The sequence below is a fragment of the Trichomonascus vanleenenianus genome (assembly GCF_965637985.1).
Source record: "Trichomonascus vanleenenianus strain CLIB 3782 genome assembly, contig: TRVA0_009S, whole genome shotgun sequence".
In the NCBI taxonomy this organism is placed as follows: Eukaryota; Fungi; Ascomycota; class Dipodascomycetes; order Dipodascales; family Trichomonascaceae; genus Blastobotrys; species Blastobotrys vanleenenianus.
The window spans coordinates 100289-127180 of record NW_027481878.1 but is presented as its reverse complement, the minus strand read 5'-3'; the positions used below and the strand labels follow the sequence as shown (position 1 = coordinate 127180).

Below are 26892 nucleotides of genomic sequence, written 5' to 3'. Positions count from 1 at the left end.
CTGTACGATTAGCGGGCCGCGACATATGTCCCACAGTCCAACGATTTCTGAAGAAGATAGAGACTCAAGCTTATAAGGCAAACTCTGTGGACCACTACAATGTGATTCATCATATTATATGTGCAAACAGGCTTATTAAAGCACACAGAGATGAAACCTTCAAGAATTCCAGTAACGAAGTTATCCGGGCTTTGTCCACGTGGTGGGAAAAGAGGGATGTTGGCGTCAATGCAGTCGCTGAGGCGTTGACAGCTCCTTATCATGGGTATGCTAGGCCCTGTCACTATTCGAACGAAATCCGTCTTCGAAATGTCAATGAAGGGTTCGATATTATCAGGCAGTACTACTATTGTATCGAACATGTCAAGCTCAACATAGGTCAGACCTCTAGCATTGGCAAAAAGAAGCGCTTCATCAAAATAATTAGCGAGATTGCAGAGAACTCCAGATTGCAAAGTGTGGAAATCACCAGCCTATTTACTTCTGAACTTGAAAATCGAGACGGAGCACTGACGAAAATATTGAACAAGCTCTTGGAAAAGCCCCCTCGACAATTGATTATCGACATGCGAAATACGCATTCGGTCGAAGTGGTTCAAATATTGAACAAGTTTCCCCGTAATGTCACGCAACTGACCATTATATCAGATTCGGGAAAAATGGGTGCCATCAGCGAGCTCACAGCAAATCTTACTTCTCTGAGGATCAGTGAGATCTACCATGATGTTGCAAGTATCCAGCCGCTTGTGACACCTCACAAATCATTGTGTCGTGTTTTCCTCGAACTTTATTGTATGATGGGAGAATTAAAGCTGCCAGACACTGTAACCCATCTCACGATTGTTGCACAATTATATGACCTGAATTTAACGATATCCGGGAATCATCTTAAATCGCTAGTCGCCCGAGATATGATTTTCTCACCAATTGCTTTTCTGGTTCCAGAATTGGAGTATTTGAGTATCTGCATGGGAATGATACACGACATCGACGACCTCCGCCAATCCCCTTATCCAAAATTAAAAGCACTTGAATGCGACAATCTTAGTGACGGACGTAACGTTATTCAATTGTTGGAACTTTCAAAGCCATCACAGAGCATAGCTTTGACGCAAAAGAATGGGAATTTAAGAGGTATACCTTGGAGGAATTTGCTGTTCTCCAAATATCTTCCACCAGTCGTTACATTGCAGTTAGACCCTAACCAGATACTGCATCTTGCGGATCTTTACTTCATTCAAAGGCTACTTGGGCAGCCCGCGACTTCCAACGTTTATGTCACGATCCGCTACTTAGACATCAGCAATCCACCTGATCTGACGGACATAGCGCCGAAATACCGAACATTAGTGTCCTCTTCTTTGAAGCATGATGAAGGTTACTTCCAGGACACTTATAAGCTATGTCCTGATTTTATTAACGCCTGTCTATCAGACACTTAAAGAGAGGTTACGCCGTCTATGTTCTCTAGCGATATATACATGACAAAAGGAGACTTGTACAATGATACGACGGAATTGCTTATTATTACCTGGTACGTAAAAGTAGAACCATTGGTGTTGATGTGTAACATGGAAGAATAACGTACTACTGTACCGGTATATAGCTGGCGATATGAAATTGTGCATACTCCCTTACTCCTGGTGAAAGAATGATAAGTACATTTGCTCATGGATAGCAACAGCACTTAGATGAGTATGGAAATGCGGCAATGGAGGTACATTCACACTTGTACTTGTTGTCATCTTCTAATTTAATTGTCGTCTAAATATAATTATCTTCTAACTGTAGTTATCATCTACTTTGTAGTCCTTTCTAATTATAGTGTGATGAAGAGTCCCAGTGGTGACAACCTAAAGCACTATCAAGATCTACTACTGTGGAAGTCGATCCCATCAGCCCCTATATTGAGAATTTGCTATATATTTTATTTGAACTTCACTCATGCAGACTTGTCCTCCTCCGCCCCAGGCAACGAAGCTACATTAAAGATTATCCTAATTAGCTGGGGTTATTCCAGGGGTAGACAAAGAGACGGGACAAATCCAAGTCCCTGGTTTGAGATATGGTGAAACCTAGATCTCCAGATCTGTTAAACACCAGATGTAAATCACCACTACGGTACAGTGTACCGGGTAGTATGGAATAAATAAACCTAAGGAGTACCCCAAGGAGTGCCGGCACTAAGAAACACCGTGGTAAGTACGTAAGTTCCCCGCTGCCGTTACCAATGGTCCACTACCAGCGTCTTTTGCCCACAGAGTGGGATATTGATACAAAACCGTTGAAAAGTGAAAAAAATACCTTTTGACACTATACTACGTATGTACTGGACTGTATAAATCAACAGGGCCTGTGAGAAGACCGACCGGAGCTACAATTGCCCAAGTGGATCCAATGGTGACGTGCTGTGAGTCCCCGCCCTCTACAGCTGTCAACTATTATTCCAAAATAAGCAAGGGACTAAATGCAAAATGAGGACTTTTCCTCCCACATGTGCATGACATGTGGTCTTTTGGCCACATATACTGTACAGGGCAGATCTGGACGAATCGATTTTGCTGTATTCGGGCGTCACTGAATGTGTGGAAGAGTGATTTAGCTACATATCTTGAAACGTACCGTGAGGGAGTGTTTCCGAATCTCGAATATCGCCATAGAATGAGGTAGAACCTCCATCCTCTGCTGCCCATTACAATTGTTCAATCAATCGACTAAAGAAAGAATGGATGAATCACTCTGATGCAGCCCACATATCGATAGGACTCCACAACAACTGGCCAGGAACCCGATTGAACCCCATTTGGCAAAAATCGTGCATGGCAAGGATTGATAAATGAAGGCCCCCAAGCGGCGGAGAGGATTATCGCGCTTTTTATTTTTTTTTTCTTTTTGCGTGTATTTTTTAATTGGCGGCGCGCCGCGCACCATAACATAAACATCACCATCTGGCGTCCTCCAAGGGCATCTCTTTTGCTGATAAAAGGGGGGAGGCTCAATTACGCGATCTATGGGCACGCGATGGAGACTCCGCGGACGCCTAAGAGAACCAGGCAGTATGGGGTTGATCCAGGATCTTTCACACCATCGCAACGTGTGAAAGAGACCGTTCCGCCGCTGAGTAACTACGTAAGTGGGGGCGTTGAACGGAGTGAATGGGATGTACTAACGGGAGGCTAGGCATTGGGCGACTGCCTTGGAAGAGGAGCCTATGCGACTGTATATAGAGCATTGAACCTGGCGACAGGAGAGACTGTGGCTGTTAAGCAGTTTAACCTGTCCGATGTCGCCAAGTCGGACACCGACACCATCATGATGGAGATTGATCTGCTGAAGAATCTAAATCACCCGAACATTGTCAAGTACCACGGGTTCGTCAAGAGTACCGATACTTTAAACATTATTTTGGAGTACGTTTTCCTTTAATTTTGGGGGAATCAATTGGGTGGATCCTCCCCCGAGTCAATTGAGCTGTGAAGAAAGCTAACGATAATAGGTACTGTGAGAATGGATCGCTGAGTAACATTTGCAAGAAGTTTGGCAAGTTCCCGGAGAACCTGGTTGCGGTGTATGTGTACCAGGTGTTGCAAGGGTTGGCGTTCCTGCATCAGCAGGGCACAATCCACCGGGACATCAAAGGAGCCAACATTTTGACGACTAAGGATGGACGGGTAAAGCTAGCAGATTTCGGCGTAGCAACAAGCATTGGCAAGAATGCTGACGGAAATTCTGTGGCAGGAACCCCTAATTGGATGGCTCCCGAGATCATTGAGCTTAATGGAGCGACTACAGCGTCTGATATCTGGAGTGTCGGGTGCACGATCCTCGAATTGCTCACTGGGAAGCCTCCTTACCACAATCTCCGGCAGATGCCCGCTTTGTTTGCCATTGTTAACGACGACCACCCGCCTATTCCGGAGGGCCTGTCACACCAAGTCAAGGATTTCCTGCTCCAGTGTTTCCAGAAAGACCCCAATTTACGAGTGAGTGCGCGGAAACTGCTGAAACACCCGTGGATGGTAGCAGTGGCCAATTCCGAATCGACTAAGAAGTTTATTACGCCACAGTTTGACGACGCAGTGAAGACTGTGCAGATGTGGAATGACGCTATTCAACGACCGGGGAACTCTACGAAAAACAAGAAGGAGGAGAAATCGCAGCAGCAGCAGCAGCAGCAGCATAGCCAGCCGCCTCAATCTCAGCTAGCCAAGCCGATTTCGACTCCACCCCGTCCCTCTCGCGTAGTACGTGAGAGAGCCAGTCCTAAATCAACTGGGACTTCGCCACAGCTGAAAAAAACCCACTTAAGGCCGTCGGATTTGGAAAAATACTCTGAGGAAGTTGAAGATGAGGAATTCAGTTCGTCAGAGTTCGTCCAGAACTCAAACGATGATCCGTTTAAGTCCGTGCGCAAGTTCAGCGATACCAAACGGGACCAATTCAGACGTATGGTTGCCAAATCCGCTGCATCCAACGAAAGCCTGGGCAGCTGGGATAAAGAGGGGGCTGATGAACTCACCGACAAGCTCGGAGAGCTCACCATTGATAACGGGGCGCCACAGAAAGTCACCGAGCGTGGAGAACCCAAAGACCAGGCAGCGCCTCCAAGCCATGCCCGTATTAACTTCGTCAAGAGCTCAGCGCCGCCAAAGCCCAATCTCCTCGGAAAAGACTCGCCGTATAGAGAGTCTGAAATGGACGATTACTCCGACTTGGAGGGGGCGCTCAACTTTAGCCGGCTCAAGTCTGTGGCGAACCAATCGTCCCTGTCGTTCCCTCCTGTAATTCGACCTTCAGACCTTTTTTCCAGATCTTCTACTTCTAGTAGTACAGCGACTACGACAAGCTCGTCGTCCACCACCGCATCGAAACCAAGAGAGTCGCGAAGCAGAGAGGAGATTGACTGGCAAAACGACACTGCCACCTTGGACTCCAAACCGCAACCAAAGAACTTCCACCCAAACTTGGAAGCGTTTGCTGAGGAAGAGGAAAACGATTATACTGGCGCGTTTGGCGGGGTCCAGAGCGGAGCGGCCATTCCAAGCACAATCCCCTCGCAAGCAATGAAGGACCAGCAGGAAGAGAGCGAAGATGAGTTTGAAATTATGCCCGATGAAGAAGATGAGGACTACGATCTCTCAGCCAACGCTGCTCGGGACCGACTGGCGCGGGCCCACAGCCAGATTGAAAGCATTATAGAAGCACTGAACGAAACGCTTGGGTACCAGGACCTACTCCAGTCATGCGAGCGACTACTCGCATTGCTCAATGACTTCCCAGAGACAAAAAAAACTATTGTACGAGCGCATGGCGTGCTGCCCATGCTGGAGATTCTCGACCATCAAAACGAGAGAGCCATTGTTTTGTGTTTGTTGAGAATTGTTAATTGCATCCTCATCGACGACGTTCACTTGCTGGAAAACTTTAGCATGATTGGTGGTATCCCCACCATCACCAAGTTTGTGTCCAAGAAATTCCCCGACGATGTACGACTAGAGGCGGCCCGATTCGTGCAGCTCATGTGTGATGGCAATCGCCTTAGCTTGCAAATGCTCATTAGCTGCGGAGGCCTTCACTTCTTCTCAGAGTTCATAGAGGAGGATTTTATTGTCAACCAGGAACTGGTAATTATTGGCATTTGCGGGCTCTGGAATGTGTTTGAAGTAAGCTCTGCGCCGCGAAATGACATTTGCCGAATCATGGCCCGCTCCTCGACCCTGGACAGTCTTATCCAAGTGCTCCTCTACGTTGCGAGACAGAAGCACGAGAACCACGAACAGCTCATTTCCAAAATCATTTCCATCTTTTTCACTTTCTCGCAAACAGAGAGTCGAGTAAAGGAAACAATTGGCTCCCGGGTGCTGTTCCGAGGCGTTTTCAAGTGCTACAGCCGGTTAAGCGAGGCGCACCAGATCATGGTGCTCAAGTTCATCAAGAACCTCTCTTCTGTGCCGTCAAACTTTACGACACTTCAAAACTCCAACGCCATTGAGTCGCTAGTTGACATTCTTACTAGCTCAAAGGAAGCCACTCGTTACAAGGATATTGCCAGCCAAATCCTCCACATTATGTTTAATCTGTGCCGACTTAGCAAGCCGCGCCAAGAAGAGGCCGCTATCTGCGGTATTGTCCCCGTGCTCCAAGAAGTGGTCGAAAAGGACATGCCTTTCAAGCAGTTTGCACTGCCCATTCTCTTTGACATGGCACATGCGGGCAAAACGTGCCGAAAAATTCTATGGCAGCACAACGGCCTGGCTACTTATCTTGATCTGACGACCGACCCGTACTGGCAGGTAAATGCATATGAGGCTATCTCTGCATGGCTCGGCGATGAGACTGCGCGGGTTGAGGATTTCCTTAGCAGCTGCTCCGAAAAACTGCTGGATGGTATTGACGAAGCTAAGAACAACAATCTTCAAGCAGTGCTCGAGTCGATGCACAAGATCATTAGAACAAGCACGCGAATTTGCACTAGCATCCCACTGCCACGTCTGTTGGTCCAGATCAAAAAGCGGATGCGCAACTCTAACGTTATTAACCAACTCAATTCACTGCGAATTGCCCGAACGGCGCTGGAGAGCCGCCCTTCCATGTCCTATCTCCTCAGAGAGACCCATTTACTTGATACCCTGCGGGCGCTCACTAGCAATGATTCGCCCATTCTCGTAAGAGAACTGGCTAAGGAGCTTATTAATCTAGCCGAGCCAACCACTCCTGTTAGCAGCAGCAACCGGACTAGTCTAGTTCGAGCGGGTTCGAAGAAAGTCCCGCGACGAAACTCGACGGTAGCCCAAACGCCGGTTGTACAGTTTGGCGACTACATGACGCGTCCGTCTATTTCTTCTACTCCGACATCACCTAGTTTCAAGCGGCCACAGATAAAGAAGCGAATCATTGCAGCGTCCGACCACCCCGAAACCACGGCGCTAGCTCCGCCGAAAATCAGAGGCGGCCACGTCCAAAGACGCTCTGTAGATAGAAAGTAAAAAAATAGCTGCTACGACAATGCTACTAACATTCATGATTCATCATTTGCTCCACACTTATGCACCATCTTGTATTGGCGAGGATTACAAGAAAGCAATGAAATGTCCATCCAAATCGCACTTCCCTCTTTAGTTCCTTGCGTTACCAGGAATAGGTTCCTGGACTATTGGGCTGTTGAACTAATAGGATCTGAAATTAATAGGTTCTTGAAATAATAGATTTGACAATAAAGCCTAGATTAATACGTATCATTAATAGTCATGCCTTCCAGGTCATCCAACAACTGGTCAACATCGACAGTTGGAGCCTGCTCTTCGTCTTCATCCTCCATCTGGTCTCGCTTAGGAACAGCCTCCTTGTTCTTGTAAAGGAGGAACTCCTTCTGAAGTTCATCATCATCCTCAATGGACTGCTTGAACAGCTCGTAGTCGAGTTCGAGACGAGCGGCCTCCGCCTGAGAGAGAGGAGCCTCCTGGTCATTGTGCTCCTTAGCCATTCGCTTGAGCTTCCAGATTCGGTTGTTGCCCTTGGCCCGCTTGGTGTAGTGCTTCTTGACTAGGACAACGTCAGGTCGCGAGTAGTCCGGCGTCGCATCCCACTCCTCGTTATTATAGTTGCCCGACTTGGAGAAGTAGCCAAGGGCAGTATCGCCAGGATGGAGGATACCGCCGAGGTGGGTTCGCACGGTAAAGGTCTCGTTCATGTCACTGCCTCGACACACAATGCAATCAGCAAGCGCATACTTGCCTCGAGATGGGCCTAGAGGCTCAATGTCAACCACGAAGAACTCGATCATTTGAGCAGCCTCACTAAGCGATGCAAACGGCTTCTGCCAGTAAATGTTAGATGGAAGATCAGCAATCTGCAGGGTATTTGGGTCAATGAACTGGATGCTGTTAGTCACCTTAGAGCAGAGCACAACCTGGGAAATATTGCTCAATGATTGGGCGATGCGAAGAGGCAAGATCACCAGGTCGTCTCGGCAAATGGGCACCAGCTCGATCGAGAAGGTAAACTTGTAGCTCTTCTTACCGGAGTGGGTGTCCTGGGAGATCAGCTCTCGCGACTCTGCATATTTAATTGGAACCACCGCCTGCAAGAAGTTGAGCATTCTCAGCGCGTGGTTCTTTTTGGAATAGAAGAAGTCAATACCGTCTCGGGATTCCTTGATAGTGACAGTGTCCATGTGGGCATTATGCTTAAGAATGAGCTGCTCGAGGTGGAAGAAGGTTCGCTTATGGGGAACCTTCTGTCGGATCTGGAGGCAGGCCTCCCAGGTGTGTACGGTGAAAGACTTGGCGCAATCTGGGCACTGGGTAGCGATAACGACGTACTCCACGCCAAAGTTCTGCTGGACGATAACATTGGGCATAGCCTCACCCTGAACGGCGATCTCGATCTTGATTCGTCGCGAGTGCGGTTCGGTCCAGATGAACTTGGCATCTACGAGTCTGATCTTATTGAGGCCTTTTAGTCGCTTCAGCAGCAACGCCAGGAGCTCTCGCGACTCTGGCTGGGCCATCAGCCAGGTATTTGGTGGCTGCAGGTATCTCTCGCAGTTTCGGCAGAAGTTGATATGGCCCTCTCGTGGGATATCCTTGGTGATATCGCATGTCAGCTTGATGCAGTCATAGCACATGGTCAATCCCTTGGTACCGTCCATGGGACATCCACAGTTACAGCAGAAAATCGTGAAATTTCCCGATACCTGCATTCCCGTATCCATGTCCATTTTTAATCTATCTGTCGAAATCTGAACTGTGTATTAGCTTGGGCTTCCCAAATGAATGGTATCTTTATCGTTCTATCAGTTGAATCTTTATAGGAAGATAGTTTTATCAGTTGAGTCTTTATATGAAAACACTTCTATACCTTCTAAAGACTAATGATATTCGAAACCTTCAGATTATCGAAAGATCACTGAAGTTCTGGCGATAAAATGTGAAATTTCATCAGCCGCACTTAAAATTTTTTACCGTTCGCCGAACCTTCCCAAAAGGGGCGTTTCCGCGCCGACACTGCGACATCGCGACTTGACAACGTTCTCTGCCGACATTCACAGTATCACTGCTACTGCTTGAAAATACATAGTACGATTGACTCTATCTCAGCGATTTCTGTTTTTCCTACACGACCTGTAGCAATTCATATAGCCTTCTCAAGCTCTCATAGGCTGTTGAATAGCTACCCGACTACTGTAGCATGTACATTTACTGTAACAGCTGCATACGCTACAATTTTAGTACCATATATCACTGAATGCCCTTTTTGCCCAGCATACCCAGCATAATTGGGGGGACCGGTCCCCCCAAACCCCCTGGGGTTCCGCTACGCAGAGATCTCTATAGCCGACTCTACCAATCCTCCGCGAAGCGGAGCCACGGGAGCTCGAGGGCTGGCCCTCGAAGACACTCAACTCTGCTAGAGGTACTAATGGAGTGACCTTACTGGTAGTATTGCTTAATTAAATACCAATGGGTTGCATAGGTAGCTCTCATACGCTGGTCGTCCTCGGTAGGCACATTTCCGCTTGTTACAGCCGTGCATTAATTCCGGGACGGCACCCAGGGCCCAACCATTGCTCAATCGCTATTGGCCAGTCTCATTATGCGCTCACTTAGCTCGTCAGCATAATACGAAGTCCACCAATCGAATAGCACGAGCCTTTTGTCTATTTCATCTTATTATTTATTTAAAATTTCCAGCTTATTCAAAGCTAGCTATAACTTCCCCCACGTATCCAGTAGGTGGGACCAGGGGATCTAAACGAGAGGGTAAGTTCCAGCGCGCACGACGGGGAATACTCCCACCCACTTTTTCACCGCCCAAAACTCATTTTGTCCTTTCTCCAATCCAATACGACACGAATCCTGTGCTGGCTGTTGATATATTCAGTTGTTTTGGCGGTCACTTGGCGGTTTTGACTATTATAGAGCTTGCAAACACTGCACCAGGGCCTAACAAGACCAATCATTACAATTTTAGACCGCAAGGATACCTAGCGTGACTTTGACGAACCATCGAGACGCCGAGCCACTGGGCGCGCCACATCCATCAGAACTCGCGCAGATTGTGGTTGCCCAGCTTGCACTGTTGATTTCGTCGATCAGCGAGAGTAATTGGGACGCGTCTTTTGCCCAGATCCATCAAGTATGTTTTAATTTTGGTGTTCTTTTTGATTTCGAGTACTAACTGGGTTGTTATAGCTGCTCGATCAGAGTGATCCCGAGGTATATGGCCGGTACTTTGGTCGCCTGGTAGAGGAATACACCACCAACAACGGACCCGGGTCGCAACTTTTAATCCACGAAGTAGACTTGGCCACGGGGAGCCCCCATCTTTGCCACCGATTGCTGTCTGTGGAAATTGACGAGAAGGTTGTCTCTGGATTAGACTCGTTTCAGAAACTAAACCTTGGAAGTGTTTTAAAGGGCAGCACCGAAGCGAAAAATCGAGATAGAGGTACGTTTTGCAATTTTTTTGTTGATTATTGTCACTTTTTGTCGATTATTGTCTAGTATTGTCAATTTTTGCCAAATTTTGTTAACTTCTGTCAATTTTGTTGTTGAATCAGCTAACATGGTATAGGAATTGACCTGGTCAAGGAGAACCTGAGCCAAGGAATTAAGCAATTGAGCGACAAGTCGTATAGAAGATTCGAACTTGGCGCCGAGGATTGTGAGGCAATTGCTGAAAACTTGATTAGCGCTCCGTTCCCCCTCCCGAGCAACTACAAACTAGCCCTTGCTAGAGCCATCAAGGCACGAACTAACGATACAACACCCCAACTGCGCAATATACTCTCCGAGTTGACCATGGCGCGGTTAGAAGGACTCGCCGGCGCGCTCGAGTCGCTCAAGGGCGATTTCAGCAAGGCGTCGGCGGCGGTGACAAACTGCGCGGTAAACGCCAAAGAATTGGCCGCAGTGGCCATTGTGCTGACCGTCAAGACGGACTGGGACGGCAGTGCCGCAGGCACGCTCGTACAAAAGACATTTCCGTCGGAGCTCAAAGCCATTAAATGGACGGAGGACTTTGTCCCCAACTTGGACACTATTATTAACGACTATGAGATTTCATTCAAGAAGGATGACGGTACGCTGAACCTGCTCAAGTTCCTGCTGGCCATTGTGTCCAAAGACCGCATCAAGGACGTACTTACTGCTTTGTTCAGCTACAAGTGGAAGAAGAATGACACAGCCTCGCAGCTGGCGGTGACTTGCACGAGCCTGGGGCTCAATGGCCGGTTTGATTTTCGGACGGCGACCGAGCTCACACCGCTTTATACTATGGAAATGGCGAATACCCAGCCAACGCTGTCGCCCGAGGCGGAGCAGCTCGTGGATGCAAACTCAAAACACGTGCTGAATTGCAAAGAACTCATGCAATTGGTAGTCAAGCAGGTCGGGTACATCAACTCATCGGGCAAGTCCCCCATCAAGTCGCTCATGTCGCACGACCAGGGCAACTGGGACATGTTTTTGGCGGCCGGGCTTTTACTGCCACCCCACGAACGCGAGTCTGTCAAGGACGTTGTTCGCGAGCGGTTCGACACCATTGTGCGCGAATTATCAGCGCGGACGACCGTAGTACTTTTGGGCGCCGCCCGAGGCGATAAGAACTTTGTTGTCAACGAATTAGTCGACCTTGCCGAGCGAGACGGCTCAGTAGTACCGGGACTCGCGATGATTGCCTATGAAACGGGGCTTTTGGAGCCCCTGCTGTACTCTAAGCACTACACTGTGTCTCTGGATCTGGCCGCCCAAGCCGACAAGAAGAACTTAGTGGTGTTTGAATCGTTTTTGGAGAAATCCGTAGCCGCGTTCGGCCTCGAGTTCATCATTGCGTTGTTGGATTTCCTCGAAGTGCGGGCTACGGCCGAGTATACCCAGTCGGAGCAGGGCCAGCCCCCTACCGGCATGAACCTCAAGTCGGTGGCGGCAGCGCTGAGGATGATTAGCGGATTTGAAATGAGCCCTGATAGACTAGAGCAGGTGCGGGCCATCCAGATCCAGTGCCTCCAGCTGTACCCACGGCTCATCAACTTTGGCCAGGGCCACGACCAGGCCATTCTGTCGCACGGCGACTCCAACCTGTTCTCAGAGGAGGTCGAGTCGGAAATGAAGATGTACTACCAAAAGATGTACGCCCAGCAGATGGAAATTCGCGACATCATCACTATGCTACAGAAGCTCAAGCAATCGGACGTGCCCAAGGACCAGGACGTGTTTGCGTGCATGGTTCACTCGCTGTTTGACGAGTATCGGTTCTTCCCCGAGTACCCGCTGACGGCTCTGGCCACGACGGCTGTACTGTTTGGCTCGTTGGTCTACTTCCAGCTTATTGACGGCATTCCGCTCTCCATTGCGCTGCGATATATATTGGATTCGCTCAAGAACCCGCCCGATTCCAACATGTTCAAGTTTGGGTTGCAGGCGCTGTTTGAGTTTCGAAATAGGCTCAACGAATTCCCAAAGTACTGCGCGCTGCTGCTCGAGATACCGGGGCTCCAGAGCCACCAGCAGTTTTACAACCAGATCAAGGAGGTTGTCGCTATGAACAAGGAAGGAGGAGGAGGAGGAGGTGGAGGCATTCCGCCGCCTCAGTTGTCGTTGCACCACATGCCGGGAGGTCCTCCGCCTCCAGTAGTGCCCCCCACAGGGGCAGTTCCACCGGGGATGCAAGCTACTGCTACACCTCCGACTAGAGGAACAGACCAGGGCGATGGCTACAAGAGTGTTAGCGACTTTGTTTTGATAGACGACACTCCGCAGGAACAGCCCAATGAGAGCATCAGCGATCGGGTGCTGTTTGCTGTTAATAACATTGCTCAGAACAACGTTGAGGAGAAAACTCAGGAGCTGAGGGGGTTGTTGGAGCCCAAATACTACCAGTGGTTTGCGTCGTACATTGTCGGCGAGCGGTCCAAACTGGAACCCAACTACCACCGGTTGTATATCAACATGCTGACTCGGCTCAACTCGAAGATGCTCGAGAATTACTGCGTTAAAGTAACGTACTCGCTCATTATCAAGCTGCTTAACAATCCCAACACCAAGGACAACGCTGAACCACGGAAGCATTTGAAGCACCTTGGCCAGTGGCTGGGCAACCTGCTGCTTGCTCGAGATCGGCCCATTTTGCACCGTAACATCTTTTTCAAGGGATTGTTATACGAAGGATACCAGAAGGGTGAGCTTGCTGTGATTATTCCGTTTGTTTGTCGAACACTTGAGTGGTCCAAGGACTCCACCGTGTTTTGGCCCCCCAACCCGTGGACACTGGGCATTATCAAAGTGCTTGTTGAGCTCTACCACACTGCCGATCTCAAGCTGAACCACAAATTTGAAATTGAAGTGCTGCTCAAGAACTTTGACATGACGGTTGATGACGTTGAAATGTCTACGTATATTAAAGACCGCGAGCGGGGAGGTGGCGACGTGGGCCGGCAGAACGAGGATCTGTCTTTGGAGATGGAGCGTCTCCAGCTTGGCGGGACCGCTGCTGTTGGCGTAGAATCGCTTGGTTTGGGTGGCGAAGTCCCTGCAGCTACTGGGGGAATGTTCACTGATGCTTTCTACGCCACGGCCGTGGGCCAGATTGCGTTCAACGGCAATTCCATCTTCACTACGCACCCGGCGGTACGACGAATGCTGCAGATTGCCGCAGAGCGGGCTTTGCGCGAGATCCTCCAGCCCGTTGTCGAGCGGGCTGTGACAATCGCCGTGGTAACTACCAAAGAGCTTGTTTTGAAGGACTTTGCGCTCGAGCCGAATGAACAAAAGATGCGCGAGGCGGCCCAGAACGTTGTGCGAGTACTGGCTGGTAACCTGTCTGCTGCCAGCTCCAAGGAGCCCCTCAAGGAGAGCCTGGCCAACCACCTGCGGACCATTGTCAGCTCCAGCGGGTACGCCGATAACGCCATGCTTTTGGAACAGATCCCGTTGGTTATCGCCGATAACGTGGACGCCTTGTGCTCGCTTGTAGAGAAGTCGGCTGTGGACCGAGCGCTTGTAGAAGTGGAGGAAGTGCTCTCGCCATCGTACCGTATCAGGGCTAACCACCGCCAGAGCCGGTCGCACCAGGTCTTTGTAGACCCCCAGGCGCCTGCCAGCCGGTTCCCGGCACAGTTGCCAGATCCATTCCGGCTCCATCCTGGCGGGCTTCTACCCCAGCAGTGGTCCATTTATGAGAACTTTGGCAACCTCCAGTACCACCAGGAGCCCAAGGAGGGCAGCTCTGAGCTGGTTGCTGCCGAAGTCCAGGGAGACACTGGAGCTATGGAGGAGCTAAGGCGCCAGCAGGCACAGTCGCAGGCGCCATCGCAGGGTGCTGCTGATCAGCCGCCAGTCATGTCGCCCCAGTCGCAGGCGGCCCAGCAGGGCATCGACGCCAACATGCTTGCTATGCAGAACCTGATTGAGCTTCTGGAGAAGGCGATTGCAGAGTCCAAGGAAACGTCGTTCACGGAGCTTACGGCAGAGCACAAGGTGAGCCAGATCATGACGCAGATTCTGACGACGGCCCAGCGCAGCCCCATGCGAGACCAACTCGTTTTGAGGACCTCCCAGATCACAGTAAGCCTCCTGTTCACTGCGACGGACTCACAGCTTGGACGAGAGGTTCTGTGCTTCATGCTGGACCGGTTGTGTGAGTATTCTGCGGCGACAGCCAAGGAGGTCGTTCTGTGGCTTATCTACTCGGATGATGAGCGTAAGTACAATGTGCCCGTTATGGTGACGCTCCTACGGGCCAAGCTTATCACTGCTACGGAAATGGATGTCAATCTGGCCAAGCAGGTGCTGAGCAAGAACGAGGCGGCTATCAAGTTTGCCGCTGGGCTCATGCACGAGGCTGTTCTGGGCAAGTCTCCGTGTGCTTTGCGAACCGAGTTCACGGGCTGTTTGGACGCTATGGAGCTTTTGGCCAAGGAGGACCCGCCCAACAAGCTTGCCACGGGCATTCTGGCGGCTCTTGAGAAGAGCAACGCTCGAGCTCTACGGTTTGAGAGCTTTGACCTGGCCAGTTTGAACAACGAGCCTACAAAGAAGTCATCTGATGAGTCTAAGGAAGAAGAAGGTGGCGAAATGTCGCTGAATGACCAGATGGGATACATCTTTGCTGAATGGATTCGACTTATCCAGCACCCGTGTCGAACGGAGCGAAACACGCACTTGTTTGTGTATCAGCTGTTCCAGCACGGTATTCTGTCCAATGCCAATTTGTTGGCTACGTTTGTACGAACTGCGGTGAACATTGGAGTCGCCAATGCCAAGGCACTAAGCCCCCAGCACTCTGAGACGTTTGTTGCTGTCGACGCGCTGGCTAAGCTGTTGGTGACCATTCTGGTAACGAGCAGCTCCAATTCGAGCGTGCGATCCGACTACATCAAGCGTGTCCTGACGGTCGTTAACCTTGTGTTGGCTAAGGACCACGAGGGTGCAGCTGAGGAGTTCAATGCCCAGCCGTACTTCCGACTCTACTCAACTCTACTCTACGAGCTTACCACGGTTGATCTGGACGACGAGTTCTACGACCAGGCCTACTTGAGGCTGTCGGACGCTTTCATGAGTCTCCAGCCGCTAGCATTCCCAGGGTTCACCTTTGCGTGGATGTCACTCATTTCGCACCGCATGTTTTTGCCGCGACTTATGAATTTGGAGGACAACAAGGGCTGGAAGCACGTGGCTTCGCTTTTGGAGGCCATGATCCGGTGTATCGGGCTCTATGCGACGGATAAGCTGTTCCCCGAGTCGATTGCCGTTATGTATAAGGGCGCATTGCGTATTTTCCTGGTTATTTTGCACGACTACCCGGCGTTCCTCATTGAGTACCACTACACTCTGTGCAACGTGATTCCACCGAGCTTTGTCCAGCTGAGAAACGTTGTTCTCAGCGCGTTCCCAGAGGAGATGGAGCTTCCAGACCCCCTGACGCAGGGCCTCAAGGTCGACCGGTTGCCAGCCGTTCAGCAGGTTCCCGTTGTAGCCGCCGACCCGGGCAAAGATCTCCAGGAGTTTGGTCTGCGCAAGCTGGTGGATAACTATCTGAGCAGTCCGTCTCCTGCTATTATCAAGGGCATGGTGCCGGGCTTCAATCTGGCCAAGCCAGTGAATGTGGGCGGTGTTGGATTTGACAAGGTTAGCGTCAACGTGGCCGCCCTCAACGCGCTGGTTTTGTACATTGGCATGGAGGCCGTAGATGACAAGCCGGATTCCTCTAGTAAGGACAAGAAGAATACCACCGAAGAGGATCAGGCGTTGTTCAAGCGAGATTCTGTGCACCTGAGCCTTATTACTCAGCTCATGGCCGAGCTGAGCGTCGAAGGGCGATACTTCCTGTGCGAGGCCATGGCCAACCAGCTGCGGTACCCGAACCGACACACGCACTTCTACTCGTGTGTATTGTTGTCACTGTTTGGCAACCACGGGTCTGCCGCTTTGGGCGACAAGAAGCTCGATGTCCAGCATTTGATTACGCGAGTGCTGTTGGAGCGAATTATTTGCAACCGCCCACACCCGTGGGGTTTGATGATCACGTTTACCGAGCTGCTTAAGAACCAGGCCTACAAGTTTTGGGAGCTTCCGTTCACCAAGGCCATTCCAGACATTGAGCGCATGTTTGCCTCTCTTTACGAGCACATTAGCAGCAACAGCCGTACTGAAAACGGCCAGCCAGTGCAGCAGCGCGACAACCAGCCTCAGCAGTCCGCCGCTGCCGCTTAATTTATTAAAATAGATGTTTAATACGAGTTATGATTCCTTTATCTTTCCATTATCGTTGCATTCATATCAACTAGGTCTTCAGCAACTAGAATAGTACCGTAGTTCGGCTTCGCGGAGGGCCCCAATATAAAAGGTTAAGCTTATCGCTTTTATGGAAAGGTTGCAACGCTGTTACCAGGAGTTTGTTACGCTGACACTAAGGGATTGTAAGAGGTTGTTGGGAGTTCGTTACGCTATAACAAACAATGGGTGGTGTGTGTTTTTTCGAGGGCCAGCCCTCGAGCTCCCGAAGATGGGGGCTCTGCCCCCAAACCCCCGAACCTTCGTCATAATAAACCAGATCTCCGCGTAGCGGAGCCCCCAGGGGGGTTTGGGAAGACTGGTCCCCCCAAGTACACAAGAGGAAGAGCCCGCGGCTCCGCTGGCGCGGAGGATGAACAGCCGCATGAGGCTCGTGCGGCGAGGCTTGTCGCCTAGGCAACCCTCTACAGTAGGCCAATGAGAGCAGATGCGCGCATATTTGCGATGCGATCTACGGCGCGACGCGCGTCTATACGGTAGGAGACGAAAATCCAAAGATAATAGTACATTCACGTGTAGAGCATTGATATATTGATACGGGGGTATAATCAGTCCAATCAAGTAGGTTTATTAACGGGGAAGAATGAGGGCGTCGGAGAGTCTTATCTTATCACTATGCGTGCGCAAGGCGGTACGAAAACTCGAAATCAGGCAAAACCGGTGAACTTTGCGGAAATTTGGCTTGAAATTTTATTCACTCTAACGGACGATCAAGCGAAGGAGGGGGATCAAGCGAAAAGGAGGTGTAAACTGCCGAGTGTATAGTTGTAGAATATTCTGTAGAGTACTTGGCATTTTAGTGTAGAAGATCTCGCAGAAGTGCATGCATTTGGCTGCTTTTTTTTCCGCCTGTCTCTCCTGCAATTAACGTTAGCAGACATTCAACGTCGGAGAAGACTGCTGTTACCGCTGCATAAATACTGTGGATTGTAGATATAAAGCAGAGGGTAGCATATGAAATAATTTGGGGGCCGTAATATGGAGATTGCGGGACGTTCTTTCAACGACACGACGTTCCGCCGCCGGGACTCGATCGACGTAGAGTTAGGTCCCGACCAGAAAGGTATGAAAATAACTCAAGCGGTCTTGGGGGTTTCGGGGGTAGTTATAGATCATATATGCTGACCGGATAACACTAGCTTCGATGAGCTGCCTGCGTGAACAGACGGCTGGGCTTTCTGCCATGGCCCTGGAAGAAGGGATCAGCTCGTACCAGAACAGCTTTGATGAGGGGTTCTGTACCCCTCCAACTGGGCGACCATTCCCTGGAGTGAATAAGAAGAAGTATGACGAGCTGTTTGACGAGCTGGAAGAACCGCAGGAGCCGACCGAGACTGATTTCGCCCACTCGGGAAGATCACGGCTCAGCCATATCCTTGGCTCTTCCGTCGACGAGTCTTCTCCGTTGGTATCGCGAACCTCGCGAAGACGGTCTTCGGCGTCGATGAGGTCTTCTCCGGTACCAAGAAGCTCGCGAAGGCGGTCTTCAGCGTCGACGAGATCGATCACCACGGTTAGACACGCTCCCAAGTACCAGTCGCCGATATACTCGGACGAAGAAGAAGAAGAAGACGAAGAAGAAGAAGGAAATGGAGGAGATACGCTGCCTAGTTCGGGCAACAACAGTTGCATAACTGATCCATTCCCTCCGATCTATAATACCTTCATTCCGCCTTCTGTCCCAGACGTGGAAAACCAGATAGAAGAAGAGCCTGCGAGGCGCTGGACGGAGAAATTGGAATTCTGGTACCGCGGACTCACTAAAGAAAAGGCCTATGAAGAGTTTGTCAAAGCTCCTGTCAGATATTTACCGTCGGTCGTTTTGGGCACTTTGCTGAACATTCTTGACGGGCTGTCGTACGGTATCATTCTGTTCCCGCTGGGAACCCCTCTATTCAGCCATTTGGGCCCCGCTGGATTGAGCATGTTCTACGTTAGTTGCATTGTCGCCCAATTAGTCTACTCGCTGGGTGGTTCCGTGTTTAGAGCCGGCGCAGGAGGCGAGATGATTGAAGTTGTGCCATTTTTCCATTCCATGGCTATGGTCATCATGGCGGATATTGGCGAAGATCGCCCAGACAGCGTCATTGCGACAACCATAGTGGCCTTCGCAGTAAGCTCCGTCATTACCGGAATGGTGTTCTTCTTCCTCGGATATGCCAGGCTTGGGTCGCTCATTGGGTTCTTCCCGCGACACATTCTCGTCGGGTGCATTGGTGGTGTCGGCTACTTCCTCGTAATAACCGGCCTAGAAGTCACGTCGCAGATTGGAACCATTTTCTATCGGTGGGAGACGCTCAAGCTGCTCTTCTCGCCGGAAATTGTGCTCAAATGGCTCTTTCCGCTGGGGCTAGCGCTCCTACTCCTGGTCATTCAGCGGTTCAACCATCACCCGCTCATTCTCCCTGCATATTTCATCGCCGTGTTTATTGCATTCCACTTTGTGGTGTGGATCGTACCCTCGTTGTCACTGGTTGGTCTGCGAGAGTCAGGGTGGATCTTTTCTCCGCCGGCGGTGTCCGAGCCCTGGTACAGCTTCTATAAGCTCTACAAGTTCAGCGAGGTCAGTTGGCTCTCGGTGATGAAAACTATCCCCGCCATGTTCGCTCTGACCTTCTTTGGCATCTTGCACGTGCCCATTAACGTTCCGGCCCTGGCCTCTTCGATTGGAGAAGACCACATTGACGTTAACCGGGAACTCGTGGCCCACGGTATTTCCAACGCCCTGTCTGGGTTCATGGGATCCATCCAGAACTACCTCGTGTACACCAATTCGCTGCTCTTCATTAAAAGCGGTGCCGATAGTCGAGTTGCCGGAGTCATGCTGGCCATTTCGACCTTCTTCGTCATGATTTCGGGCCCAAGCCTTATTGGGTTCATTCCTATCCCCGTCGTAGGGGCTCTTATTTTCCTGCTGGGCATTGAACTTGTCAAGGAGGCTGTTTATGACACATATGGGCGGCTCAGCCGGTTCGAGTACTTCACCATTGTCGTCATTGTCATTACAATGGGAGCATGGGACTTTGTGTATGGTATTCTGGCCGGTATAGTGTTGGCATGCGTCTCGTTTGTTATCCAAGCTTCCCGCACGAGCGCCATTCGGGCTACCTACACCGGTGAAGTCGCTCGCTCGACGGTTAGGCGCCATGCCGTGCAGCGAAAGTTCCTTGAGCAAGTGGGCGAGCAAATCTACGTTATGAAGCTGACGGGGTCCATTTTCTTTGGCACCATTGTCCATGTTGAAGAGACGGTGCGACGGCTGTTGGACGAAGCCAATTTCGGCAAGAAGCCCATTCGCTACTTGGTACTCGACATACGGTCCGTTACCGACATTGATTTCTCAGCCGCTGAAGCGTTTGCGCGTATGAATAGACTTTTGCGCAGCAAGGGAGTGTTCATGCTGCTGTGCGGTGCTACGGAGGACGTTAAGGTCATGGAGGGACTCAAGGCCATCAGGCTATGGGACAACAACGACTCGGTGCGGCTTTTTGCTAACCTCAATTTGGCCCTAGAATGGTGTGAGAACGAGTCTCTGGGCCATTACTACCGGCATCGCAAGCGATGGAGCGAACATAGTCCTATTATTCACGAGATACCCGCGTCTAGCTCTACAAAGAAAAGCTTCTTGACCAATGGCATTAACACTTCTTATGGGGTCTCTCCACGGGAGTCCAATCTCATGAGGGCAACGGAGAGGACAATTGAAGAGGACCTCCAGCAGCTGCATAAGTGGTCCAACTTTAACCCGCCGCTTCCGGTCATGATGCAAACGTTCCAGGGCTATTCCAACAAGACTGAGGACTTTTGGTTCCAGGTTGCTCCTTATTTCAAGAAGGAGGAGCTCAAGGCGGGAACCATTCTGTACGAGTCCAATAATGAGGCTACCGGGTTCTACCTGGTCGAGTCGGGCATTCTGAGAGCGGACTACCATCTTGCGCAGGGACACTTTTTTGAGTCGATTCTGGCTGGCACGACCTGTGGCGAGCTTCCATTCTTTAGCGGCACGAGCAGAACTGCTACTGTCAGCGTTGAAGTTGATGCCGTTGTATGGAAGCTGGATAGGGCCTCGTGGGACGAGCTACGGAACTCCCGGCCCAATGGCGAGAATATGGCCAACGAATTGTTAGAGGTTGCATTGAAGCTGACGGTTGAGCGATTTACTAGTGTTACGTCCTACGTCCTCATGTCTGCTTCCTAAACCATTAGCCCTCATCATTAGCGCTCATGACCATCATTGTTAGGCTTTATGTCTGTTTTCTAACCATGTACCATCATTAATAGCCATTATGGTCCCTCTAGTTTGTATTTTTAGCCATTAACCATTACTCCATATTGACTTGTAAACTCTGGTTCCTTCCATTGGTTTATAGTATGTATTAACGAATCTATTCGACCTGATATACTGGTGCTCCTGGGAGGGGGGGTTTGGGGGGTTTCCCCCCAACTACGGGGTCTGGGGCCGAGCCCCAGGAGAAGACAAGCCTGGTGAGTTAACTTGTAGGATAGTAGTTCTATTGGGGGCCAGCCCCCAAACCCCCGTAGCTCCGCTTCGCGGAGGGTTCCCTCCAGGTTTTATGGTATCGAAACATGGGGGGTTTGGGGGTTTCCCCCCAAATACGGGGTCTGGGGCAGAGCCCCAGGAAGAAGAAGAGTGGACTGCTGGTTAGAGCCCCGGCTCATTTTACAGCCTTTGGAAGTTGTTGCGATCAATTGAGTATATACAATCTCTCAGGGAAATACCTAGAGGGCCAGCCCTCTAGACTTCCCATAGCTAGGCTCCGCCGCGATTTTATATCAATGTTAGTCATTTCATTTCGGCATGTCATTATGAATTATAAATCAGCAAGGGATCAATAAGGGCATCTATCAATGTTATTCAAGCATTCAATCAGTTCGTCAAAGTCCAGTTGGCGGGTATTCGTGTCGTGGTGGGTAAAGAAATAAGTTCGGATGAGGAAGATAAGTAATACCAGAAGTAAAGTACCGAGTAGGGAGCCCCGTTTGGCGTACTTTATGCGCATTTTCCGCTTTCTATTGTCCGATTCCTGCTCCGAGATGCGGTTGTTGATCTGTACCAGACGCGTCTTGAACTCATCTACTCTTTTGCGCGCATTGTTGACGCGTCTTTCGTATTCGTCGACTTTTGCGAATTCGCTGCGAATTGACTTGATGTTGGCGAGCTGAGACTCGACCTCCTCCTTGGTACGGTGCGAGTATGCCTCAAACTTATCCACCAGCGACATTGATCTGCTTCGCAGGTCGTCCAGCTCCTGAAGCGACCTGTCAAACTCATCTATGCGTGATTCGAGTCCCGTTTCTGCCGTATTCAGTCTCAGAACGACATCATATGCCAAGCTGTTTTTCAATCTGTCAACCGTATCCTGCGTGACCTCCTCCTCATCACCGTCCTCGATCTCAGTGCTTACGGGGCTCCCATACTCGTCATTAACAGCTATCGGGGGCACCTGGGACACCCGCGAGACCTCGGAGACCTCTGATATTCGGCTATCAGCGCTCTTGGCAGATCTCGGAGTGGCTACCCGAGGGTTAATCGGCGCGTTATTATCACTGGGTAGTGAGTACGCAGATTGCGTCCTTTCGACATTATTAAGGTACCGATTAAACACAGAAGAGGTGTAGAGCTCTCTGTTGAGACCCGTCATTCCAGTGGACCCCCGGGGCGGTTTTGATGGTGTGGTATATCCACTAGCTGGGGCCGCTGCATTGTTATTATTGACCAGCGAGGCCGTCGAGTAGTTTGCTCCGGTCGCAAAGGGAGCCAGCACGGGCTTGAACTCATGAAGGTTCGTTCGCGACATGCTTACTTCCCCCTTCGGCAGCTCATAGGTGCCGCTCCGCGAAAGGGTCTTCGACAGCTCAAAGGTGCTACTCCGTGAGACGGTCTTCGACAGGTCATGTACGCTGCGCGAGGGCTTGGCAAGCTCGTATACGTTTGATCTCGACATCGTCTTCGACAGCTCGGGCTGGTGGATCACCGAGCCTTTGCTGCTGCGTTTATTCATCCTTGCCTCCTGAGCCATCGTCCATTCTGCCTGATCAGAGTCCCCTTTGATACCGTCTCGATCTAAGCCTCCACAGCCGGTTCCTGAGTTCCGATTACGCACGGCTAAAATGACCCGATGTTAAATCACGCGCTATTTCACCACCTCCAAGGGGACGCGGTCTCTGGGGGGCGGATTCAGCAGGCTAGTAAGGGGGTTTGGATGGAAAAAAAAGTGACCAGTTTGCTAAACGTGAGATATTAAATCGCCTGTATCTTCATGTGCAGGTGTCGCTCTCCGATGCATGGGCGACTCGGCGAGTCACGCACGGCTAATTGCGTCGCGAATATCCTTGGAAACACATCGCTAGACGTTTTGCCCCTCAATGGATTGCTAGTAACCTCTAGTTGCAATTACTTGGGGGGACCAGTCCCCCCAAACCCCCCTGTGGCTCCGCTCCGCGGAGATATTGGGGCTAGTTTGAGAACGGAGGACGTCCTGTGCTATGCTACTTTGTTACTGCGTCACGTACTCCCAACAGCCGGTAACAATCACTAGTTACAGCGTGACAAACTCCCAGTTACAGCGTAACAAGCCTCCGTTGGGGATCCTCATCGTGTTGACTCTGCAGGGGTCCTCCGCGAAGCGGAGCTACGGGAGCTCGAGGGCTGGCCCTCGAATACATAAGACTACTAGTATTAATGGACTACTATTAATATTACTGGGGGACCAGTTCCTCTAATCCCCCCTGTATGGTGAGTCTGGGTCGCTCTACACTCACCAACAGGGAGCTCGGCGCCTCAACCACTTATATCAACGAAGAATTATTTCAAAGCGGACCCATGGACGCCTTTCCCCTCGACTTAACCTATAAACAGCAAGCAGCTTCCGAACCATCAGACCACGAACGAACTGGATCCGCCGAAGATGGAGTCTGCCAATTCGTCTATAAAAGGAGAGCGGATTTAGAGCGACAATCCTCGTCACTCACTATTTTCTCTGATTTTGACAAATACTCAACCCAATTGGACTTCATCACTGACTTGCCCACTAGGTAAGGACTACAAAAGGAGACTGCCACAACTTCGGTCAGATCTTCTGCCTATATCTCTTCAAGTGAAAGCTAATATTTTGGTTATTTTAAAGGCACTCTACGTACGGACTATCGTTCTACGAACCCCTCGCGGATCTCTCGACAAGTGAAGGCTACTACCCAACAACCGCAGCCTCACACCTGGCGCTCCGCTTCGTGGAGATATTGCGTGTTTGAGAGCACACCTTCCCGTTCCTCCACTGAGAGCCTCTTCTTCCCACATGCGCACCCTCATGGGTCGCCTTGCCCATCTATGGCCGCGTCTACAACAGTTAAGCTAGAACTACCATCGCTTCTTCACTCATTGCCTGCCCTTTTTGGTCGGTGGAGTAAAAGGGATCGCCAGCGGTCCCTTTTTCTCCTATATCGGGAGAAGGAATTCGTGTTCAGCCAAAAGGACCTTGATATCATGAACCACGTCTACCCCAAGTGTCCTGTCGGTCGTCAGCTGTGCGAGGCTGTCTTCTACAAGGACCCCCGATTCATTGACATCTGGGCCATTCGCTTGGTATCACAAATTGTATTCAGGTTCCCCCATTCGTTTCTAGCATAAGTCTCCATCATCCATGCTGCTCGCTACTCGATTCTAGTGTTTCGACCTTCCGGCCCACAGTTTGCACTTTCTCACGGCTGGTAGCCATCTGCTCCCTGGTGGGCGTGAGCTGGGTAGGCTCAGGGGTAGTTTTGTGGGGGGTTAGCCGTGCGCGGCTTTTCCCCCTGATTTTCCCGTCGATGATATTTATTTTATCTTTTCAGAATCTATTACTGTACACTCGTAATAATATGTTACTATCATTACAGCTTCCCATATAATACTCCGAGATGTCAATTGGATCTTGTGATGTTATGATATAGTATACTGCGTTTATTTTGATGAATATACCGTAATGTATTACTGGTACGTACAGAAAAAGACGTGATCTTGCTGTGGACCTCGTTTCACTACCAATATCGCCTCGTTTTAGATTTCTCTGTCCATGATACGTAATAGCTATGGATATGTAGGTTTCATCTACTGCTGGATACTGCATTATTATCACTACATTGCAATAGTGGCCACATTTTGTTCTTTGTATAGCAGCCTGACGCTGTTAAATCTTAAAGTTTCGATAAGCCTCCCTTCCGCAAGGCTCTTTTAAAGTAACATACACTACACCTCCCTTATCTTCTTCCCATATACCGTCTAAACGAAATGAGCGAGCAAGTGAATGCCTTTTTTGTTACCGATGTGCGAGATTTCGCTCCGCACGAGGCTAAATTGCCAGATCGAGAACAGCTAGTCAAAGCGAAACTCTGGACCGACTTGTTGATTACTTACACCGAAAACGAGTTGACGTATGCCAGTAAGGTGGAACCCAACTTGGTGTATCGAGTACCATTAAGAACCCAGGGAGACCAGGCCGAAGGTCGTCACCGTAATGCACGGGTAATTAAGCGTTTGTCGATACTAGTGACGTGGTGTTGTGTCCACCGGGTTGAGTGGAGGTTCCTCTCACAACCACGAATTGAAATAGGCGTTGACGTAGCAAGGCTTTTGGCGTTTCTAGGTGCAGGCAAAGTAATTCAGGTAGAGAGTTTGCATCTGGATATCACTGGACAAGCTGGGCAGCAACTCGGCATTGCTATGGAAATTATTTTGGGATCACTGGGGCAGATTGATCATATGCAACTGACGTTGAGACGTGGTGATTTTTCCAATAATGGGTCAGCGCTTCAAATTGTCAAATCGTTGGATATTCTCTCAGAGACCCGGCTAAAATTCTTTAAGCTACACGTCGAAATCTCAGAGTTTGGAATTGCAGGGCGGAGAGAATTGGAGAGAGTGAGCTCCGTGATTGCGTCGACAACTATAAACCGATTAACCAGCAAGAGAGTATGCGACCATCTTATCCGGTTTATCCAACACACGAGAAAAGATCTTAAGATCTATATCAACAGCATTGAGATACGAGGCGAAACTGCGATCCACATCCCAAGGGGCAACTTATCGTTGTCTATTAGATCAATTTCGAGCAAATCCAGGGTTTTGCTGAGCTGCGATGAGCAATTGGCTTATTTGACAGTCTCTGAGAGTGCGGCAAAACGATTGAGTGATTCAGAGTTGGATGTTGGTGAACTTCAAGTTATGGGGAAGCCGAGTGCCATAGTTGTCGAGAGAATCAAGGCTCAGTTTGCAAACGTACATGCTGTACGGTAACTACAGATGCTGGAAAAGGTTCAATACTACCTATGGTAGCAGTTAAAAAGTGGCAGCAATTATCAAGTAAAGTTGAAATTTCTTGACCTAATTTGTCCCGTAATCCGTGAGAAGGGCTTCTTGAACCCTAAGCCGGCGGTGTGCTATATATTACTGCCTGAACTACAGTTATGAAGTGTGGCCCTTTCCGCCCGGCCTTTCAAGCTCTTAGAAGAATCGATTGGGAAGCCGGAGGTTTTTTGTAGGCAACTTTGTTACAGTGTTACGAACTCCCAACAGCCTGTAACAATACCTTGTAACAGAATAACAAGCTCGTAGAGATAGCGTGCCAAGCCCTGCGGCTCCTAATCGTGTCATCGTTCAACTCTGCAGGGTTCTCCGGGAAGCGGAGCTACGGGAGCTCGAGGGCTGGCCCTCGAATACACTCCACTGCTACCCTAAACCCCGCTGGGGATCCTCTAGGTGGAGAACCCTGCAAAGTTGAACGATGACAAATTAACTGGGGATGGTATCACTTGTGCAAATTGGTTACAATGTCGCAATCCACAGATAGGGAACGAAGAAAGGAGTTTTAGCCACTTAGTCACAACAGACCAATCGCCCGCGATCGCCATAATCATTCGTAATCTAGACTACCCTACTACTTCTAATAACGTTAGTTGTAATGCAATAACAATATTATCATCTCGGTTGCATCATTCATACAGCCGTGGATGGTCCAAGTAGAGATTGCCGGTCGGGCATTTGAGGATTGGGAGGTATGACTTAGTGCCGCGTCACTGCGCTGTGCAACCCACCTGACTGGAT

The 26892-nt window shown here is 50.0% G+C and overlaps 7 protein-coding genes and 1 non-coding gene across 8 annotated transcripts; 6 read left to right on the top strand and 2 right to left on the bottom strand.

The window, feature by feature from the left end:
- Positions 1-566: 566 nt before the first annotated feature.
- TRVA0_009S01156 (uncharacterized protein) lies at positions 567-1442 on the top strand (the record flags this gene model as incomplete). The annotated part of the gene is made up of 1 exon (XM_076683547.1): positions 567-1442. The coding sequence occupies one exon, from the start codon at positions 567-569 to the stop codon at positions 1440-1442; it is 876 nt and encodes a 291-aa protein (XP_076542174.1).
- A 1579-nt stretch (positions 1443-3021) lies between these two features.
- TRVA0_009S01134 (uncharacterized protein) lies at positions 3022-6986 on the top strand (the record flags this gene model as incomplete). The annotated part of the gene is made up of 3 exons (XM_076683546.1): positions 3022-3129; positions 3181-3410; positions 3497-6986. 3 exons carry the CDS (start codon positions 3022-3024, stop codon positions 6984-6986), a joined length of 3828 nt encoding a protein of 1275 aa, XP_076542173.1.
- A 239-nt stretch (positions 6987-7225) lies between these two features.
- On the bottom strand, positions 7226-8650 carry NMD3 (ribosome-binding protein NMD3; the record flags this gene model as incomplete). Its single annotated transcript, XM_076683545.1, has 1 exon — positions 7226-8650. The coding sequence occupies one exon, from the start codon at positions 8648-8650 to the stop codon at positions 7226-7228; it is 1425 nt and encodes a 474-aa protein (XP_076542172.1).
- Positions 8651-9883: 1233 nt separating this feature from the next.
- CDC39 (CCR4-NOT core subunit CDC39) lies at positions 9884-16712 on the top strand (the record flags this gene model as incomplete). Its single annotated transcript, XM_076683544.1, has 3 exons — positions 9884-10137; positions 10194-10449; positions 10576-16712. Exon 3 carries the CDS (start codon positions 10803-10805, stop codon positions 16710-16712), a length of 5910 nt encoding a protein of 1969 aa, XP_076542171.1. The 5' UTR covers positions 9884-10137; positions 10194-10449; positions 10576-10802.
- A 1059-nt stretch (positions 16713-17771) lies between these two features.
- VSB1 (Vsb1p) lies at positions 17772-20991 on the top strand (the record flags this gene model as incomplete). Its single annotated transcript, XM_076683543.1, has 2 exons — positions 17772-17856; positions 17933-20991. The coding sequence occupies 2 exons, from the start codon at positions 17772-17774 to the stop codon at positions 20989-20991; spliced, it is 3144 nt and encodes a 1047-aa protein (XP_076542170.1).
- Positions 20992-21643: 652 nt separating this feature from the next.
- TRVA0_009S01046 (uncharacterized protein) lies at positions 21644-22816 on the bottom strand (the record flags this gene model as incomplete). The annotated part of the gene is made up of 1 exon (XM_076683542.1): positions 21644-22816. One exon carries the CDS (start codon positions 22814-22816, stop codon positions 21644-21646), a length of 1173 nt encoding a protein of 390 aa, XP_076542169.1.
- A 172-nt stretch (positions 22817-22988) lies between these two features.
- TRVA0_009S01024 lies at positions 22989-24684 on the top strand. The gene is made up of 2 exons (XR_013062075.1): positions 22989-23849; positions 23942-24684. It is a non-coding gene; the product is annotated as an uncharacterized misc_RNA (transcript).
- Positions 24685-25080: 396 nt separating this feature from the next.
- TRVA0_009S01002 (uncharacterized protein) lies at positions 25081-26085 on the top strand (the record flags this gene model as incomplete). The annotated part of the gene is made up of 1 exon (XM_076683541.1): positions 25081-26085. One exon carries the CDS (start codon positions 25081-25083, stop codon positions 26083-26085), a length of 1005 nt encoding a protein of 334 aa, XP_076542168.1.
- Positions 26086-26892: the final 807 nt, after the last annotated feature.